General features: G+C 42.2%; 1 protein-coding gene across 7 annotated transcripts in view; it reads left to right on the top strand.

Moving 5' to 3' along the window:
- Positions 1 to 17700, top strand: part of SMC6 (structural maintenance of chromosomes 6) — a 104192-nt gene extending 86492 nt beyond the window's left edge. For 5 of the 7 annotated variants that reach the window (XM_061622637.1, XM_061622634.1, XM_061622636.1 and 2 more), the window contains 6 exons: positions 24 to 169; positions 1778 to 1903; positions 5346 to 5451; positions 13128 to 13280; positions 13947 to 14044; positions 16154 to 17699. In XM_061622637.1, coding sequence (XP_061478621.1) covers positions 24 to 169; positions 1778 to 1903; positions 5346 to 5451; positions 13128 to 13280; positions 13947 to 14044; positions 16154 to 16259 — 735 coding nt within the window. In that variant the 3' untranslated portion in view covers positions 16260 to 17699. Of the gene's footprint in view, positions 1 to 23; positions 170 to 1777; positions 1904 to 5345; positions 5452 to 8235; positions 8418 to 13127; positions 13281 to 13946; positions 14045 to 16153 lie in introns of those variants that run through there. The other 2 variants (XM_061622640.1, XM_061622641.1) reach the window with 2 other exon arrangements.
- The last annotated feature ends 2930 nt before the right edge of the window (positions 17701 to 20630 follow it).

Genomic DNA, 20630 nt, shown 5'->3' with positions numbered 1-20630 from the left:
ATGCATTTTAACTCTTTCATTAGGAAATGATTGCTAAGGCATCAGAAATTCATCCAGAGCGAATAGAAGTTAATCGAACTTATAAGAGCCTTGATACAGAAATGAATCGGTTAAGAGAAAAGATCAATTCAGAAAGAGACCGTACTGGAGACAGAGAAGAAATAATAAGGTAAATGTAATGCTTCTTTTGTGTGTGTGTTTTGGAGGTATATACTTGGCATTCATTTCTTGATTCCCCAGATATAAAATAAAGCAGATAAAGGGGGCTGCTTTTTTTCTTGCTGAACATTGTTAGAATGGTTGGAAACTGCAGTGTAGATGCAACTTAATTTTCCAATATAAAGCTGGATGAGGACAAAAGGGCACTTTCCAGAGACTAAAAACAACTACAAGGCAGTTGGCTGACATGATAGGAGGAAACATACCTTGCCAGTACTTCTGGCACAAAATTCAACATGCTGGCCCTGATGTATAAATGCTCTGAGGCGAGAGTATCTGAAAGTCTTACAGCTCCCATATAAATGTCTCGGATTGGAGTTCTGGCTCTGGATTGTCTCCAACTTCTGAAATGATGTCTGTGGCTAACGGATAGGGCCATCTCAGTGGTTACACATTTGTTTATTTCAGTTATTCATATCCTGCTGCCTTTCAGGATACAAATCCAACTTTTTTCCAAATAATATAAGCTATATTTTATTTAAAAAATAGAAAAAACAATTAACATCATAATCAGGATCCTTCTCACTGGGCAGTTAATCATAAGATGTCCCAGTGGAAGGGAATAGTCTTACTGGACCATGCCCTGATGGCTTCTTGGTCTTTCTCCCTCTACAAGAATCACCATCACTACCACTGCCACCCTTGTTTTGTGGAACTCCCTTCTTGTGACTGTCTACTCTGCTGGCTTCCGGATACAAACTAAAACTCTGTTTTCCTTTCTTTTAGTTTTAATGTGACCCACTCACTTGTATTCTCAATATTCTCCTAGTAATAATTTTATTTCATGATTGCTTTATTAACTCAGTCAATGTCAATGTACTCCCTTCAAGTCGCTTCCGACTTATGGCGACCCTATGAATAGGGTTTTCATGAGGCTGAGAGGCAGTGACTGGCCCAAGGTCACCCAGTGAGCTTCATGGCTATGTGGGGATTCGAACCCTGGTCTCCCAGGTCGTAGTCCAACACCTTAACCACTACACCACACCGGCTCTCTATTAAAACTCAGTAGCTTCTGCCATTTCTGGAGAGAAAACAAATGATCAACATAAGCGCTCCTGCCTTGAACACGAGGCTCTATTTTGCTGTATGACACATGCTGTTGTAGACCTATCCTCCATGAATTTGTCTAGTCCCCTTTTAAAGCCATGTAAGCAAATGCCTATCTTATTTCTGGCAGTAATAGTGCTTTTTGTGATGACAGTATTTTTTCTGTTGTGAATCTACCAACAATCAATGTTCTTCGAGCACCCAAATGCTAGTATTATATGAGAGAGAGTGAGAGTGAGAGAGAGAGAGACAGAGACTGGGCAAACCTCTGCCCACTTTGAGGCAATTTCTCCCATCTCCGCAGCCCCTACCCCACCTCATGCCACATGGTTCACAAGAGACTCCTGACTTACTCCCCAGAAAGGTTTGGGGGGCATAGGTGCCTGCCATGGGGGGGGGGGAGGAAGGGATGAGGAAACTTTCCTTCTGTGATTAATTTAACTTGGAATCCAAGTCATAATCTTCAGCTAATTAATCCTTCTTGGTTTTAACACCTTTTATTGATGTGCAGGCAGCTTCAGGAAGCAAAAGAAAAATATCAGAAGGCAGAGAGTGAAGTCAAGAGTTTGAAGAAGTTTATTAAACTATTGGATGAGGTGATGATTCAGAGATACAAAACATATCTGCATTTCAGAAGGTGGGCGTGATGTCATATGTTTACTGGCTTATTTGTAAGTAAAGGAAAAAGTGCATTGTTAAGGTATTCTTTGTAAGTGCTGAGCCATTTGGACAAACCATGTACCTTAAAATATGCTAGGAGCCCTGTTTCCTACCTCTCCCTGCCCCCAGTATAGAATATATCCAAGAAGAGCTTGAGTGAGACAGATCATACCTCATTTGGGAGCAGAACAGCATTCCTCTTGAGATGTGACATGTGCCCATTTTCTGTACCTTTCATAAACAATTGAAGACATTTGTGTTTTTGTTCTTTTTAAAAATCTTTTTAGCTGTTTTATATCTTTGTAAATCACATTGACACATATGTAAAAGATGATTCATAAATAAATAGAATATAGCATTTAAAATGTTATTCAGCCATTTGTCCCAAAGGTACAAATGGGGGGTACAATCTGGTTTCAGGCCTGGCTATGGGACAGAGACTGCTTTGGTCGCCTTGGTGGATGACCTACACAGAGAACTGGACAGGAGGAGTGTGTTGGTTCTACTGGACCTCTCAGCGGCTTTCGATACCATCGATCATGGTATCCTTCTGGGCCGCCTTGCCAAGATGGGATTTGGGGGCACTGTGTTACAGTGGCTCCAGTCCTTCCTGGAGGACCGAACCCAGAAGGTGGTACTGGGGGACTGCTGCTCGACCCCCTGGCCATTGACCTATGGGGTCCCTCAGGGTTCCGTTTTGTCCCCCATGTTATTTAACATCTACATGAAACCGCTGGGAGAGGTTGTCTGGGGTTTTGGAGTTCGGTGCCATCAGTATGCCGATGACACTCAACTTTATTTCTCTTTTCCACCTGAAGCCAAGGAAGCCGTACAGGCCCTAAACCAGTGTCTGGCATCAGTGATGGACTGGATGAGGGCAAACAAGTTGAGATTAAATCCTGACAAAACAGAGGTACTCCTGGTCATTCGGAGGGCAGATCAGGGAATAGGGATTCAACTGGTGCTGGATGGGGTCGCACTCCCCCTGAAGTCTCAGGTTCGCAGTTTGGGTGTACTCCTGGACTCAGCTTTGAATTTGGAGGCCCAGATTGCTGCTGTATCCAGGAGCGCATTTGCCCAATTAAAACTGGTGCGCCAGCTGCGCCCGTTCCTGGAGCTACCTGATCTGACTAGGGTGATGCATGCCTTGGTTACATCCCGCTTAGACTACTGTAACGCTCTCTACGTGGGGCTGCCTTTGAAGACTGTTCAGAAACTTAAATTGGTACAAAGAGCTGCAGCCAGAGTGCTAACCGGGGCTGGTTACAGGGACCATACAACCCCCCTGTTACAACAGCTCCACTGGCTGCCAATTTGTTTCCGGTCACAATTCAAAGTGCTGGTTTTGACCTACAAAGCCCTATACGGCTCAGGTCCCCCACACCTTTGCAAGCACATATGACGCAGACACGAGATAGGGCCTTTTCGGTGGCCGCCCCTAGGCTGTGGAACTCCCTTCCGAGTGAGGTGCAATCAGCTCCCTCCTTGCTGTCTTTCCGGCGACAAGTAAAGACTGTTTTATTTCAACGGGCATTTGGGATAGAGAACGACCAGGATTAAGTGTTTGGTGATTACATTATATGATTTTATTATTCTAAATTGTCTGCTGTTTTTAACCTATATTTTACGGTTTTAATTTTTCTCATATTTAATTCTTTTTTAATAATATACTCTCTATGTTTTAATGGTGTTGTTTTTAGTTGTAAGCCTCTCTGAGTCCTATTGGGAAAAGGGCGGGGTAGAAATAAAGTTTATTATTATTATTATTATTATTATTATTATTATTATTATTATTATTATTAAATTCATGTGGCTAATAGCCCTGTCTGTGTCTGTGCTGCTGGGTTTCTGTGGAAGTTGTGGAGCATTGTAGAGGTTTTAATCTTAATCCAGACTGTTAAAAAAAATCACATTGGCCATCTTTGGGGTATACAGTAGGGCCCCACTTTTTGGCGGCCCGCTAATATGGCAGCTTTCGATTAGAGTAATTAGACTAAGGCCCCACTCATACGGCGCTTGTTCCGTTTTTACGGCGTTTTTTGGGCATCAGGTGCCATTTTATCGACGGAGTTCCGCTTTTTGCCAGGTTTCGCTTTTAGGCGGAGGTCTGGACCGTAACCCGCCATATGAGTGGGGCCCTGCTGTAGTTGTATCCCAGTGAGATTTCCAGTGGAAGGATGGATCAACTGTGTTCTTCAGAGACCATGTTTGTTTGTGTTGTCAGCACAAACACGTTTGACAACAGCAAAGCGCTTTGAGCCAAAAAACATTTATTCAGAGGAAGTTGATTTTTTCTCAGCAGTATACATTGGCTCCTTCTTTGTGTGTATTTTGGACCCCAGTGTGGGGTTTTTTTTTCCAGAAGGAAAATAGTTAGTGGTAACTGGCTGAAATTTGGGGACATGGTACGGATGACAGCTTGTAACAATGTCCTAGAAGGATAACCCTGTAAATCTACTCATGTGCAAATTACACAATAAAAAAAAGTTTGCCCCCAGGGCTTTGCTAGGGTATTTTTGGATCCCAGCAGGGTTTTTTCCGGAAGGAAAACAGTAATTGCTAATTGGCTGAAATTTGAGGACATTGTACAGGTTAAAATTTGTGACAGGGTCCTAGAAGGACACCCTGAACCAGTTTAAATTCTGGCACCAGTATTGTGACCAAACTGAAAGTTATGAATTGTCTTCAGGGGCAGTCCTCATAAAACATTATAGTAATCAATCTGTAAAGTTATCAGAGGGTCACTGGCAAGATGGTCTCTGAGCAAAAGCTGGAAAAAAGGCAATCTGCACCATTGAGGCCACCTGGGATTCTAGTAACAATGTTGGATTCAGGAGTCCCTCCAAATCAAGTATGTGCTCCTTCAAGGGAAGCGCAACCCCATCTAAAACACCTAATTTCCAGCCGTGTGTGTGTTATGTACCTTCACATTCAATTACAACTTATGGCAACCCTATGAATCAGTGACCTCCAATAGCTTCTGTTGTAAACCACCCTGTTCAGATCTTGTAAGTTCAGGTCTGTGGCTTCCTTTCTGGAATCAATCCATCTCTTGTTTGGCCTTCCTCTTCTGTTTTTCTCAACATTATTGTCTTTTCTAGTGAATCATGTCTTCTCGTGATGTGTCCAAAGTATGATAACCTTAGTTTCATCATTTTATCTTCTAGTGATAGTTCTGGTTTAATTTGTTTTAACATCCAATTAATTGTCTCTTTTGCAGTCCATGGTATATGCGAAGCTCTCCTCCAACACCATATTTCAAATGAGTTGATTTTTCTCTTATCCACTTTTTTCACTGTCCAACTTTCACATCCATACATAGAGATGAGAATAACGTATTCATAGTGCCTCTGTCTTTTTAAGATTCAACTGAGTATATTTTAACTTACACCTATATTTATAATGTTTTCTTTCTGAAGGTTCCTTACTATGCGATGCAAATACTATTTTAACTCTTTGTTAAGTCAACGATTATATTCTGGAAAAATAGAATTTGACCACAAGAATGAAAAGCTTTCAATTACTGTAAGTAATTTTGCATTTTCTTGTGAGTTGCTGTGTATTATTTGATAGCTGATCAAAGGTTTATGCCAGTGGTGCTTCTCATACATGTTACTTATGTACCAGTATTTCAAAACCATTTTCATTGGTTGTGAGGGAGGATTGGATCTCTGATCCCAGATATTAGAAAATATTGGGGAGGGGGGAATCTTGGATCACAAATCTTAAAAGGAGAATAACCTAAAAGCAGGGGGGAGTGGGGAAATTGACTTTTTTTTAAAAAAGTGATGTAACTTGAAAGGAACAAATTTTAAAGAAACTTGGGCATATTTGCTTTGGAGCCTTTCATTGCTGGTTTCCTTCACAGATTCTGTGACCAAAGATGAAACATTTTTTCTTTTTGCCGTGTCACCTATTTACAGCAAAGTTCTGCAAGGCTTTACAGGTGAACATCCATACATCTTCTTTTGTTCCTTCCCCACTTTTTAATTTGAGTTTGCTAGACCTCAGGCCACAACTCTTTTTGCTGCCATGGCTGGTCTGTCTGTCTGTCTCTCTCTCTCTCACACACAGTAGCCATAAAGAAAGTATTCAAAAGTCATACGAAAGCAGTTTCAAGGCTGTTTTCTCTTGAGGCAGCTGTAAACAGGTATTCAGAGTTCATGCCTCAGGGCAAGGAAAATGTAAAGTGAAGGTGTTCATTTGGAAGCTCTCCTTCCAAAGGAGAGTGAGAAATCCGCTGAGAGTGAAATCCAGCATCACACAGGCAGACTTTCACTTGTGCAACAGGACTTCCCCCGTGTCCCCCCATCTGCTATGGAGGGTCCCTCAGTGCAGCAGAGTTTGGGGGCACGTATGGGGGAGGAAAGGAAGGTGGTCCTATTAAATGAGCAGAAGTCTGTTCTGCTTGTGCTTGCATCCAGACTTAAGTCATTATCTTAATTTGCTGGTTCTTGATTGATCGAAGAAGCATACAAACATCAGGAGGTTTGTGACACAAAAGTGCTGGCTGGATAAATGATGACACTTTAAGCACTCCTGAAATGAGCAGGTCCAGTGTTCGTGTGTTAATTTTTAAAGAGTGCTTATATTGGATAATGTCTGCAGATTAAGAACTCTGTTCCTATTTGGTCTCCTGTGGGCAACCAAGTAAACCTGAACAATGCAACTTTTTCTTCTGTACTTTCATTCCTGAACACACATAAGATATAATGATTACTAGTTCCACAGTTCCTGTTCTATGGAAATGGACTGCCTTCAAGTCGATTTTGACTTATGGCGACCCTATGAACATGGTTTTCATGGTAAGCGGTATTCAGAGGGGGTTTACCATTGCCTCCCTCTGAGGCTGAGAGGCAGTGACTGGCCCAAGGTCACCCAGTGCGCTTCATGGCTGCGTGGGGATTTGAACCCTGGTCTCCCAAGTTGTAGTCCAACACCTTAACCACTACACTACACAGGCTCTCTATTTCCCAATTAATCTGTAAGAGAATTATTCAGAGAAAGGAAAACATGGCATACATACACAATCTGTTAAGAAACACTATTCTGCTGGAAGCACAGATTTCTCTTGCTGTGCAGCCTGGGAGATCTTCCCTCTGGTGCTCCTGCCAGTCACTCCCAGAGAGACCAACATTCCAAGCTGCTTCTCACTACAGACAGGTTCTCCTCGTCTCTTCAGCCTAAGCCAAGTGATTCAGCTACCCCCAGCAAGTCTTCAGCCACCAAGCCACTCTACCTGCCTTTCAGGTCTTTTCCCCCAGTTGTCGTTGCCTTCTGGCTACTTCCAGAAGAACCGACAACTCCAAGTTTCCAACTGAGTCACTCTGCTGACCAGCCCCCAGCCATATGCACACTTCTTCTGGCCCATCAAGTCCTACCCCAGCCAGTCACACTGTCTAATGGAAAATCCTACATCTGCAGCCACCAATTGAAATATACATACTTAACTATGCTTCTTTTGCATACCGGGATTTATAACTCACAGCTGTCAGTTAAGGCCCCATGCAACAGTTAACTAGTTTCACTGGACCAGGCAGAAAACATCCCACATCAAATGTGTTAAAATTCACATATCAAAATACATTACACAGTACCCATTAAAACGTAATACAGATCATATTTTAGCTGAACTTAACTTGAATTGATCATGGATGTATTTATAGAGGTACAGTGCTGTCACTTCGTGTGGAAAATAGTTGTTAACCTCAAGGTGTCCTCATAATTCTGAGAGAGATTGTTTGGCTGTATTGAATTAGTTTTACAGAAAAGAGGCAGAAATGACATGTTTTCTACTTTCTTAGAATGTTGGAATTTTATAGCTACTTAGTGCAGCATCATTTTCATGTGGTTGCCCACTATTACATGTTTGGTAAAATTCATGAAACACTGTCACTGTAAGAATATCATTCATTTTTGTGGGCTTGTAGCAATATCACCATATTACTAACCTGTTTAGTTGATATAGAATGCATTATTTTGTTTCATGAAGCATGTTTTATTTTAAACTACACCAAAATTAAGTATGAACACTTTGTTTAAAGATAGTCTTTAAATGAACTACTTGTTTCAACTTGATTTTGTGATTGTTGGCTACTTGTATTCTTGCAGTGGAGGAGGCCATACTGAGATAAGTTGCGATCAGTGATGTGAGTTTTGTGGAAAACTTTGAATTGGAAAATTTTCTGATGCCCTAGAGTAATCTAGAGAATAAGATCTAATTTTACTTGCACTTAGTAAGCAAGGCTAAAAGCTTTGTAACTGTCAAACGTGCTTAATATTGTACTTGCTATTGCCATTCATTTATAGTTCCTAATGAACTTAGGAAAGAGAACGTTTTCCACAGAAAAACAAAGTACTGGAAAAATTTCCAACCCAGATCACTGGTGGTGATTTCCATTCACTTATGGAATTGGGATTTCTAGAAGCTTCTTCTGTCTGCCCTGTGGAGAAGGGCTCGCTTCCTTGTTTTTATCTTACCTCTGCTGAATGATCAGGTATACTTGTGGTTTCACATCCTCAGTCATTTTTTCCCCCTAGGGATTTCTCTCATCTGTTTTCCTCTTCCACCTAATTGTGTTAGAGTTAGGCTTTTAGGGACAGGGCCCAAAAGACACTGTGCCCAACAGCCAGCAGCATGCAGGTGCTGCAGAACCCAAAGCCAGCCAAGAGGCCACAGAGAGTCGTATGCAAAGCCAAAGATTTGTGCTCCCTTAGAGGTGGTTCTTCCCATACATAGGGAATCCTACCACCTTGACTGATGCAGTTATTAGTTATTATTTATTTATTTGATTTATAGCCCACCCTTCCTCCCAGTAGGAGCCCAGGGCAGCAAACAAAAGCACTAAAAACACTCTAAAATATCATAAAAACAGACTTTAAAACATATTAAAACAAAACATCCTTAAAAACATATTAAAACAGCTTTAAAAACATCTTTTTTAAAAAAGAGTTTTAAAACTTATTAAAAAGCAGTTCCAACACAGATGCAGACTGGGATAAGGTCTCTACTTAAAAGGCTTGTTGACAGAGGAAGGTCATCAGTAGGCACCAAAAAGATAACCGAGATGGTGCCTGTCTAATATTTAAGGTGTCACTACACTAAAGGTCCACTTCCTATGTTGTGCGGAATGTACCTCCTGATAAAATGGTATCTGCAGGAGGCCCTCACCTGCAGAGCGTAGTGATCAACTGGGTATATAAAGGGTAAGAAGTTCTTTCAGGTATTTTCAGGTTCTTTCAAGTTCTTCCCAAGCTGTATAGGGCTTTGTACTCCAAAACTAGAACCTTGAACTTAGCCCAGCAGCTAAAAGGTAGCTGGTGCAATTCATCCAGTAGTGGGGTGACCTGTTGGTGATTGCCCCAGCAAGCAGTCTCGCCGCCGCACACCCACAAGGGTAGCCCCACATAGAGTGCATTACAGTAATCCAGCCTGGAGGTTACCAGTGCATGGACAACAGTGGGCAGGTTATCCCTGTCCAAAAATGGCCGCAGCTGTCTTACCAGCCAAAGCTGGTAAAAGGCAGTGCTACTGTCTAAGGTCACCTGGGCCTCTAGTGACAAAGATGGATCCAGGAGCACCCCCAGACTACGGACCTGCTCTTTCAGAGGGAGTACAACCCCTTCCAAAGCAGGCAACTGACCAATTATCTGAACTCTGGAAATACCAACCCACAGTGTCTCCATCTTGCTAGGATTCAGACTCAGTTTATTGGCCCTCATCCAGCCCACCACTGAGTCCAGACAGCAGTCCAGGTCTTGCACGGCCTCCTGATTCAGATGTTACAGAGAAATAGAGCTGTGTATCATCAAAGTAGTGCTGACATCTCTCCCCAAATCTCCTGATGACCACTCCCAAGGGCTTCATATAGATGTTAAACAGCATGGGGGACAAGATGGTACCCTGCAGCACCCCACAGCATAACTGTCAAGGGGCTGAAAGGCAATTGCACAATGCTATTATCTGAAAACAACCCTGGAGATTGGATCGGAACCACAGTGCCTCTGATACTGATCTCACCAAGTCGGCCCAGAAGGATACCATGGTCAGTGGTATCAAAAACTGCCAAGAGATCAAGTAAGAATAACAGGGTCGCACTCCCCCTGACCTATAAGGGTCATCCATCAGGGTGACCTAGGCCAATTCAGTCCCATAACCAGGCATTAACTCAGACTGGCATGGGTCAGTATCATCTGTTTCATCCAAGAGTACTTGCAATTGCTGTGCCACAACCCTCTCAATCACCTTCCTAAAAAGGGGATATTTGCGAGTGGTCAGTAGTTGTCACAAACCAATTGGTTCAGGAGTGGTCTTATCACCACCTGTTTCAGAGTGGCTGGAACCACTCCCTCCAGTGACACGTTGGCCGCATCCTGGATCCACTTGGTCAAACCCCCTTGGCAAGCTTTAATAAGCCAAGAAGGACAAGGGTCGATGATGCTGGCCACATCATCTCAAGCACCTTGTCCATGTTGTCAGGCCATATCAACTGAAACCGTTCCCAAGAAGTTGCAGCAGATGTTGCACTGGAGACCTCATTGGGGACTACAGTAGATGTGCATGGAGCTTCAATATTGCTACAGAGACAAGCAACGTTACCCTCAAAGTGCCTTGCAAGCAATTCACAGTGGTCCTCCAAAGGATCTAAAATTCCATTTCCTGGAGTTGATGTCACCTTACTCCTGACAATATGGAAGAGCTCCATTGGATGACTACTTGAGGATGCGATGGTGGCAGAGAAGTGGGCCTTCTTTGCTGCCCTCACTGTTGCACAGTAGGCATGGTTGTTTTTTACTCTTGCCCAATCAGCCTCACAGCACGTCTTTCGCCACTTGTGCTTTAGCCATCATCCAGCCTGTTTCATTGCTTCATTGCCCTTAGCTCACTGGTGTACCAAGCTGCAAACTGGTCTTCACAATGCCGGAGAGGGTGCTTGGGGCAACCATGTCAAGAGCCCAATGCGCCTTGCTGTTCTACAATGTGACAAGGGCTTCAACAGGGTCACCTGCTCTATCTAGTGGGAACTCTCCCAGGGCATTCAGGAATCTAGTAGATTCCATTAATCTCCAGGGGCAGACCATCTTAATCTTTCCACCACCCCTGCAGGGGAAGATTCGATCCGTAAGTCTAAACTTCACCAGGAAGTGGTCTGACCATGCCAGTGGGGTGACATCCACCCCTGCAGATCACCCCTTCGTCCATCTGGAACAAAAACTAAGTCGAGGGTGTGCCCTCCTCTTTGTGTCAGTCTGGTGACAACTTGAGACAGTCCCGTGGTCAACATGGACGCCCTGAAGTCCTGAGAAGGAACACTAGAGTCAGTCTCAGCATGGACATTGAAATCACCCAAGGCTATCGTTCTGGATTCCTCCAATACCACTGCGGAGATGGCCTCTGCCAGCTCAGTCAGAGAAGCTGCCGGGCAGCGGGGTAGACGGTATACAACAGCAACCCTAGTTTACTGTCTCCTTGGCCCAACATCAGGTGCAGACCCTCATAGCCAGCTGCAAGCCAGTGGTTTCCTGGTGACAGAGGTGGAAGTTCTGTAGATCACAGCAACTCCTCCCCCCGTCCCTGCAGCCTGTGCTGGTGTTGCACAGAGTATCCAGTTGAGCAAAGCTGGGTCAGATCAACTACTCCCAACTCACCCACCTAGGTCTCAGTAATGCACACCAAATCGGCAACAATGAGATCATGGATGAGTGTAGTCATATTGTGTACTGATCTGGCATTAAACTACAACACACATAGGCCCGTGGGCATAGCAGATGAGCAACGAGGGGTGGAAACGAGGAATAAGGTGTAGATAGCCTTGCGCTTATCTTCGGTGATAGTTCATCACCTCCCAATAGCCATACCTCCCTCCATCCATGATCACTGAATTTGGGGTGGTATCACCAATCAACTTACTAAGACTCCTATTAAACACCTAATATGGACACAAGAGCCCACCAACCTTAACCAGTTGTCCCAATAGGCCTCTGAGAGAATTGGGAACAGTCAGACACACTCAGTAAATTTCACACAGGGCACATCTACTGCCCCCTCTCACACCCAGGGAGGGCCAGACTTGTGCCAGTTGCAGGCTCTCACCCTGAAGTCATCTGGTGACTTTCTCCTACCTTTCAGTTCACTGCACTGGCTCTCACCTCTCACACATGTGCTATATGCCCTCCCCACTACCAATCTCCTCTAGATTGGTTTTTTTAAAAATAGCAGGGGGTAGCAGACTCGCTGCCCAAAGGGCAGCTGGGCGTTTATATCCCCTGACATAGCCAGGAGCTGATGCAAGAGGCTGCAAGATTGACTGCAGCCTCTCTCTGGATTCAGGCAGGCAGGGGGTCCCAGTCCTTGTAGCACTTACCAGGGACTTCAGCTGTCTCAAGAGACAGCAACCCACAGGAGTGAGCAAGCAAGCACTCAAATGCTCAGGTACTCACTCCCAGGGCAGGTCTTCTCCAGTCCTCCAGTGCTGCAGTTGTTGTGTTGGCCAACCCAGCAGATGGTGACAAAACACTTATAGGTGCAGTCTCCTAGCAAACCAAATGGCAGGAAGGGATAACTTCAGTGCCCCTGAACATATTGCGCTACTGGCAATTCCAGTCCTAGATAAAGAGATGATGGAGAAGGAGATGCTGGAAGCATCCACTAAGAACAAGTAAGTAGGGAAAAAATCCCAGCTGCTCCTTTTTTGGTGTCTTCCCACAATTTTAGCCTTTTCCCACTCTGGATCTTAAGGTAGTCTTAAGGTAGAGTCCAGCACCTCAACAGACAAGTTTATACTTGCTGTAAGCAGGGTTGGAGCTAAAACCCTGCTAGACCCGCATGGTGTACTCTGTTGAGGAAGCTCTGGATAACTCAGTGAGCAGGTTCCTCAGATCCTTGCCCACCAGAAAAGCTGGCTGGCACCCTGCCTTCCCACCCAGGAGTCAACATCCATCTAGCATGAAAAAAGGAAGATAACTTCCTTTTTAGGAAAAAGACTTCTGGAAGTCCTGACTCCAGAACTGGATGGAAGGCACCCATTGCAGAATGCTATCCTCTTCATAAACAGACAGAACAACTTTCATGGTAAAGTCCATTGTTCGCTTTACTTTGTGTAAGTATACACTAATATTAGGGAAATCTTGTCTCTTCAGGATATGTCTTTTTCAGTTAACTTGCACATCAGTTACACTTTTCTCTCTTTATACATCTGAAGGTCCAGCCTGGGGAGGGAAACAAAGCTGTTCTAGATGACATGAAATCTTTATCTGGAGGTGAACGTTCCTTCTCTACAGTTTGCTTCATCCTTTCTCTGTGGTCTATTGCCGAATCTCCTTTCAGATGCTTGGATGAATTTGATGTCTTTATGGTATAGTTTGCTGAATTTACTTACTCTGATATTCATTAGATAAATCTATACAACTGTTAACCAGTTATCTGTTTTCATTCGGAACATGAAAGAGAATATATTGGGTTCTTGTTCTTATGATTTTAACAGAATAATTTAATATTCCTTTAATAGTGTAATATCTTATATCACATTTTTTGCAAAAAAAAGCTGTCCCTAAACCTAATTTGAAAAATAAAAATGTAACTTATTAACATTTGCAGGTTGCTCTTTTTGAGCAACTGTATAGCTCTGATGCAGTTTGAAATTGGGAGTAATTCCAAGAAGAAAGCTATTTTAAGAAACGTGGACCTCTTCATTATTACATACTAGTCTCACAGCAACCGTGTGGGTTGGTTAAGTTGTGACAATGACATGTCCAAGGCAACCTAGTTTGCTTCATGGATGAGTGGAGATTTGAACCAAGATTTCCCACATCCAAACCCAACACTCTATCGCTACACTTCAGTGCTTCCAACATTTACATTAATTTATATAGTAAATTAGTAATTCTGGAATTGGTTTACAAAATCATAATGATGATTTCACTCTCTGGATTGTGGCCTAAGATACAAAATTGTATTGTTAAACTTGAGCAAAATTTATTAATAAAAAATGACGCATTGCACATTTTTGGTATCTTTTTAGGACATGGTTAACAGAAGAATCGCAATGGATATGATGCTTAAGATGGCAGATTCTCAGCGTTATCGGCAGTTTATTTTGCTTACACCACAGAGTATGAGGTGATCTGTTTTGCATATCCTGACTAGTAGAAACAAAAGGATAGAAGCAATTCAACATCTCTTAAGAGTCTTGAGCTTTTAGGATGTCGTTGGCTGTTCTTATGTGTACCATCTGGAATTTTAATAAATCCTCCCTTTTTTATTCCTTACTGTATCAATGGTGTCAAATACACTGCTTATAGTTAACTTATATTTGCACCTCAAAGGCTTACAGAATGAGCTGTGATGTTAACAGGAATGCTAAAACTAACATGAAAAGATATGAAAACACTACATTGAAACTTTAGATACTTTTATGCTGGAAATAGCTTCATCAAAAAATATAAGGAAGCCAGAAGACAAACTATAGAAAAGTGAGGCTTGTAATTGGATGGATATGCAAATAAATGGAGTGGTAGTTGCACCATGTTCCTTGCATGTGCCTTGCACCAAAGCTTTGATCAGCCATGTAAGTTTTAAAGAGTAGTAGTCAGAAGCTTTGAGAGCTCAGAGAATATGGCAGATTGCTTGTTGGTAGGAATAAGCAGTTGACATCTGGTTGAAGCTTCTACTGTTCTGGAGTCTTTTTTCCCCCAAACAGGAAATAGAACTGTCCTCTTCCTTCTCCATTCTGCATCCAAAGAGAGGTTCTCTGGGGTTCTGGTGTACTCATCAGAAACCAGGAAGCGCTCAAGCCCCAATTTCTGAGTTTCTTTTCCCAAACAAGGATTCCCACAAGAATTAATGGAGAGGCCCTTTCTCCCCATCTGGAAGGAACACAGAAACTCACCCAACCTAATTACAACAGCATAGAAAATCACCTAATTGATGCCCTAAGGCTTCAGAAGCCATCAGTGGATGTGCCAAACTGCTAGGAATAGAAACATTGGTCTTGGTTTCTCCTTTAATGACTGAGGAGATGGACCTGTTCCCCTACCAGTTACGAATAGTACTCATCCCACACTTACACTCTGAGCTAGCTTGCTAGCTCCAAACCAGCTCTGAGATAGGGGAGAGGCTGCAGCTAATGTTCCCATGCTTCTGCTACCCCCTCCCCTCAAAGGCCAGGCACAAGTGCAATTTATCTACTGAGAGAGAGCTGACGGGGAAGGTGCAGATAGATGGAGAACTGCCTCACTACATAGTTCTGCTAAATTAGCAGGAACCATTCTAGGAGTCTTCTGTGCACCTGGATCCATTAAACAGACGATGTAGAATGCGATTCCATATGCTAACCCATCAGTTATGCCAGGAAATGAGTCTAGTTCTCTGGTGGGCATGCCCAATCATTTACAGGATTGGAACAGACCTAGTGGCTCATTTACCTCATCCTCCTGCTCTTATGCAGGCCATCTAAAAACAATTGTTCTAAGAGTCTTTTAAAATAAAAACAATACTCAGGAGTCTGTTTCAGTTTTCAAATGCCTCATATGCAGATGAACAAGAAGTTACCAAATTGTGCCAAGTTCTAAAGTATCTCCAGCAGACATTTGTCCAACCTTCTAATAGAAAACCTTTCTTGGAAGTGGTTTGCTTCTTATGCAGCTAGCTTTGAAGGTTGGACAGCAGTAATCCCTGTAAACCTCTGATGCCTGCTACAGCTGAAAATATCATGTTATAGCCATTACTCTGATACCAGGTCTGTGAGTAGCTTATAAGTTGACTAATTCAAAAATGTGTAATGGACACATAAAGGTTCTAATAGTTGGACTAAAGTTTTTGTACCCTATAACCTTAGCATCTGGTCAGTCTCAAAGACTGATCCATGGCTGCAACCAGAACTAATGGGAAAAAGGCACTTAAAATGGTTAAAATGGAAAACCTTGACTTAAATAATGTTTACACAGACTATTGGTGATTATTATTATTATTATTAAATTTATTAGTCGCCCATCTGGCTGGTTGTCTAGCCACTCTGGGCGACATACAAAATAAAACGTACAAATACATTAAACTTTAAAAATCTGAAGCAATAATAGTAAAACCTAGCCCACCCCAAAAGCCTGCCTAAAGAGCCAGGTTAGGTATCATTTTTTAAATGTCGTATACCAAGTAAAGAATTGTCATAATGAAAGTCTAAGGAATGCATGAGTGAACTATTATTAAATTGCCATTGTCTTTTGTATTTAGTTCCTTGCCTACAAGTCGTCTTATTCGAATCCTTCGAATGCAAGACCCTGAGAGGGGACAGACCACACTGAATTTCCGTCATAGAGAAGATGAAGATGAAGAATGAGTGCCTTAATCACATACTGTGCACTTTAGCAGCTTGTTGCATATTATATATGTAGGCATTAAAACTGCAGTTCCGCGTATGCTCATGTCCTGCTGAAATCGAAGACACTTAAGTCTTTAATTACCCAGGTTATGTCTACAAGATGCATGGGTGTAATTGTGCCTTTTATTCTTAGTGCAGCTTGCAGTGCTAAACAACAAAACTGCAATTTATGTTTCAGAGCTTTTGGTGATGGAACTGCAGCAGTAAACATGTTCTCTCCTGTACTAGTTGGGTCCTCTGGACTTCAGTTGCTGTTTTGTTCTTGAAAATAATAGAAAAGGTATTAATTGGGGAAGCAACAGTCGTGGTTTTATTATTTTTATAGTTCTATGTTCCAAAATAAGACAAATCTTAACGTTTTGAGACATTATTTTTACAATAAAAGCTTTTTCCCCATAACAGTTGAGAAATCAAACTCATGCCCATAATTCCTTCCATATTTTTCCCCATCACTGTAAAATCTTACCCTTTGTTTAAGACAGTTTCTTGCATATAGAATTGAAGGATTTATCCAGTCTCTAGTTCAGATGCATCAACCATCTGGTTCTTCTCTGTCAAAGAAATTTTGCAGTAAAGATTTCTTAACAAATTCTCTTCTTGGGAGCTTCATAAAACAACTCAATTTTCTAAATATTTCACTCAGATCTGAGATTTTCGTTAACAACAACAAAACAGTGTCTTGACCTCATCAAATTCCTTTTTTTGCATTAAGGAAAACCAATCTTAATTTCTCACCTCACCTAAATTAAATATATAATCTGGCATAACCCCCCCCAAAAAAATGTTGCACTACCTGTAAAAAGAATAGATCATTCCTACATAAAAACCTTTGAAGTTTTGAAGAGCACTGTATATCTGAAAGTCAAATTGTCAAAGAAAGAATATGCTGAACAGACCATGAAAGAAGAAATGGGGAGCGGGGAGGAAACCAAGCCACTGGATCCTGGTGGGTTGCCATCAGACTATTATAAAATCTAGCTTTATATTTTGACTGTTTGATTAATGGAAGAATTCCTAAATTGTGAAAGAGAGCTTCAATTATGGTAATTTGGAAGGAAGAAAAGATTTATTGTCCCCTTTTTCAGACTCATTGAGGTTAGCAACTTACCTGATTTTTTCATGTACTCAACAAAATTTTGTTTAGAGGGACAAATGGCTTTTCAAGATTCCTGTGTTTAAGGTTTTTATTCTCTTTCCTGCATCATATATCTTTTATTCATCTGTATCTTTTATGAGATGCTATACTAAGAGATGTTCTCTTAGTACCTGCCTTCCATGTTGAATCTAAGCTTAATCTTGTTTTTATTAAAATACAACTGCTCAGATTTCTTTAATTTACCTTTATTTCTTGCAACAAAGTTGCACTTAAGTTTCATGGGTACATTGTTTTAGGTTTGTTCATTAAACGCAATACATGTTCAAAAAACATAGTAATGTTGTATGATCTGAGTTGCCTTTCAATCACAGCCCTTTTTTTTTTAACCATCTGCTAAAACCCCAAACAATGTTGTTATGATGAGGAAGTGAATAGAAGAAATCTTTCCCTCCTGGGTTATATAAAAACAGACCTCACAAAGCAAGAGAAGGGATATTGCAGAGTCATCAGGCAGTCCTTCAAGGATTGATAGTGGAATTTAATTTACTGCTAAATCTGGAAGCAAGTGAGCAATATGGCCCAGTTAGCGGATGGTAACAAATTATTCAGGATGGTAAGAACCCAAGGAGATTGCCAAAACCTCCAAGATGACCTCTCCAGTGCAGGTGGAAGACAATTTTTATGCTAGAGATTAATAAAGGAATTGAAAATTAAAGTGCCAGTATAATATTCCTATATCAATTCATGGTATAATTACATCTGGAATAAAGTGCAGTTCTGATCACGTGGAGTAGAATTTAATCCTAGTGCTAATTTAGGGTAATTCATTTCAATGGGTCTACCCTGAGTAGGACTTAATACAACTCATGGTTATTAGCTGTCACTGGCAAATTGAGCCTTCAGGTTCAGACACAGTATTCCTCAGAAACCCATAAGGGGGTGGTTGTTGCCTTCTACCCTGGTTTTCATATTAAATGTGAGACTGCTTATTTTTCAAACATATTTGTCCAGCATGCAAACAAAAAATTAAACTGTTAGCAAAGCCTGTTCAACAGAGAGGAAAATCTTCAAGGGAGATTCAGCTGCTTCAGGGCCATGGTGAAAGATTTGTCTCTTTGCCATACTATATACAAAGGAAAAGCACACTTTTTGTGTTTCATCCAAAAGAGATGTGCTCATAAACAGTCCATTGAAGCTTATGGAAATTGGAAGTACACGAGCATGATCCTGCATACTAAAATGTCACTTCATAATTGTCTATGGACTCAGCAGAACCTCATCTTTTTGTTAGATGCTTGTGAGGTCAGTGTAAATGGGGGTTTGTTTAATATCTCACCCTTCCTCCCAGAAGGAGCCCAGGGTGCCAAGCAAAAACATTAAAAGCACTTTACAGGATATTAAATCAAAACATCTTGAAAACATATTTTAAAAAGCAACTTTAAAACATCTTTAAAACCAATTCCAGCACAGGTGCAAACTGGGATAAGGTCTCTACCTAAAATCCTTGAAGTGCAACTTGCTGCTAAATTTTTCCCTAATTGCTGTTTTCACATTAGTGTCACATTGAAGCTAATGTGAGCAGGTTTGTTTAGTTTCACATTATTAGTTTCTGAAAGTAATGTACACCTCTAATTTTTACTGTTGTAGTAGTTGAAAACTGTGTTACCAAGCTTGCAGTACTGCAAGAAAAAGTGGAGGAAGTATAATTCAAAAGGTGAAGAGGTATATTAAATCTGCCAGCCTTTAGTCCGGCTTCCACCTTGAGATTCCTGTCATGTGTTATAATGCAATGTGCAGTACATCTGGCAACCAGGAGCCCTTGTTATTTGATTGCAACAAGCACCTCTACTTGAAGAAGCATGCTCAAGAGCGGTCTGTCATGATCTCTCTTTTCACATACATAGGGGTTTTATAAACAACAATAAAAATCACTACCAATGGGGCATGCATGTTTAGGGCAATATGGAAGTGCATAATATTTTCATTTTGTGAAGAAGGTCTATGCCAGGAGTGGGGAAGCTGTCACCCTCTAGAGGTTACTAAACTTCCAAGTCCCATAAATGGCAACCAGCATGGCTAACGATCAGGGAGCAGCATGGATAATAGTGATGGGACTTGTAGTGCAACTGCAACCCACCTGCCCCACCCCCAGTTTATAGTGTTTGCTGGGTAATCTGAAAGAATGGTCATGATTGATGAATAATAGATTGCATCAGGAGAGAAAAGACTGCTTCCACTTCCGGAATAGCTTGTGATAAACTCTCTTATGCTGAGGAACTTGAAGCTGTTAAGGACTTTGTACAAACTGTAAACTTAGGACTTAGACTCCAGTGTTATAGCATGTGAATCATGCGCGGTATCCAGAGTACAGCCTTGTCCCAATCTCTTGGATGAGTTTCAGTTGGTACAGCTTGAGGATGTTGACAAGGTGCTTGGACAGGTTTGTGCAACCACTTTGTGCTGGATCCTTGCCCTTCTTGGCTAATAAAAGCTAGCAGGGATGGAACAGCCGGCTCGGCCATGGAAGTGATTAATGCCGGTCTGTGAGAGGGGGTGGTCCCTGGCTGCCTGAAAGAGGTGGTAGTGAGACCACTCCTGAAGAGACCCTCCCTGGACCCAGAAAATCTTAACCATAGGCCAGTAGCAAATGTTCCATTCCTGGGCAAGGTCCTTGAACCAGTGGTGGCAGGCCAACTCCAGACCCTCTTGGATGAGACCAATTAACTGGATCCATTTCAGTTGGGTTTCAGGCCTGGCTTTGGCATGGAAACAGCCTTGGTAGCCCTGTATGATGACCTCTGTTGGGAGAGAGACGGGGGAGTGTGACTCTGTTGATCCTCCTTGATCTCTCAGCAGCTTTCAATACCATCGACCGTGGTATCCTTCTGGGAAGACTGGCTGAGTTGGGAGTGGGAAGGACTGCATGGCAGTGGTTCTGCTCCTACTTGATGGATTGGCTCCAGAAGGTGGTGCTTGGGGAACATAGCTGGGCACCCTGGACTCTCCAGTATGGGGTTCTGCAGGGGTCAGTTCTGTCCCCCGTGCTGTTCAACATCTACATGAAAACGTTGGGTGTGGTCATCCGGAGCTTTGGAGTGAGTTGCCATCAGTATGCTGATGACACGCAGCTCTATTTCTCCTTTTCATCTTCAGGTGAGGCTGTCAATGTGCTGAACCAGTGCCTTGCTGCGACAATGGACTGGATGAGGGCTAATAAACTGAGGCTCAATCCA

Source organism: Rhineura floridana, chromosome 4 (assembly GCF_030035675.1).
Source record: "Rhineura floridana isolate rRhiFlo1 chromosome 4, rRhiFlo1.hap2, whole genome shotgun sequence".
In the NCBI taxonomy this organism is placed as follows: domain Eukaryota; kingdom Metazoa; phylum Chordata; class Lepidosauria; order Squamata; family Rhineuridae; genus Rhineura; species Rhineura floridana.
Note: the sequence above shows the minus strand (reverse complement) of the source record. Positions and strands in the feature narration are given on the sequence as shown.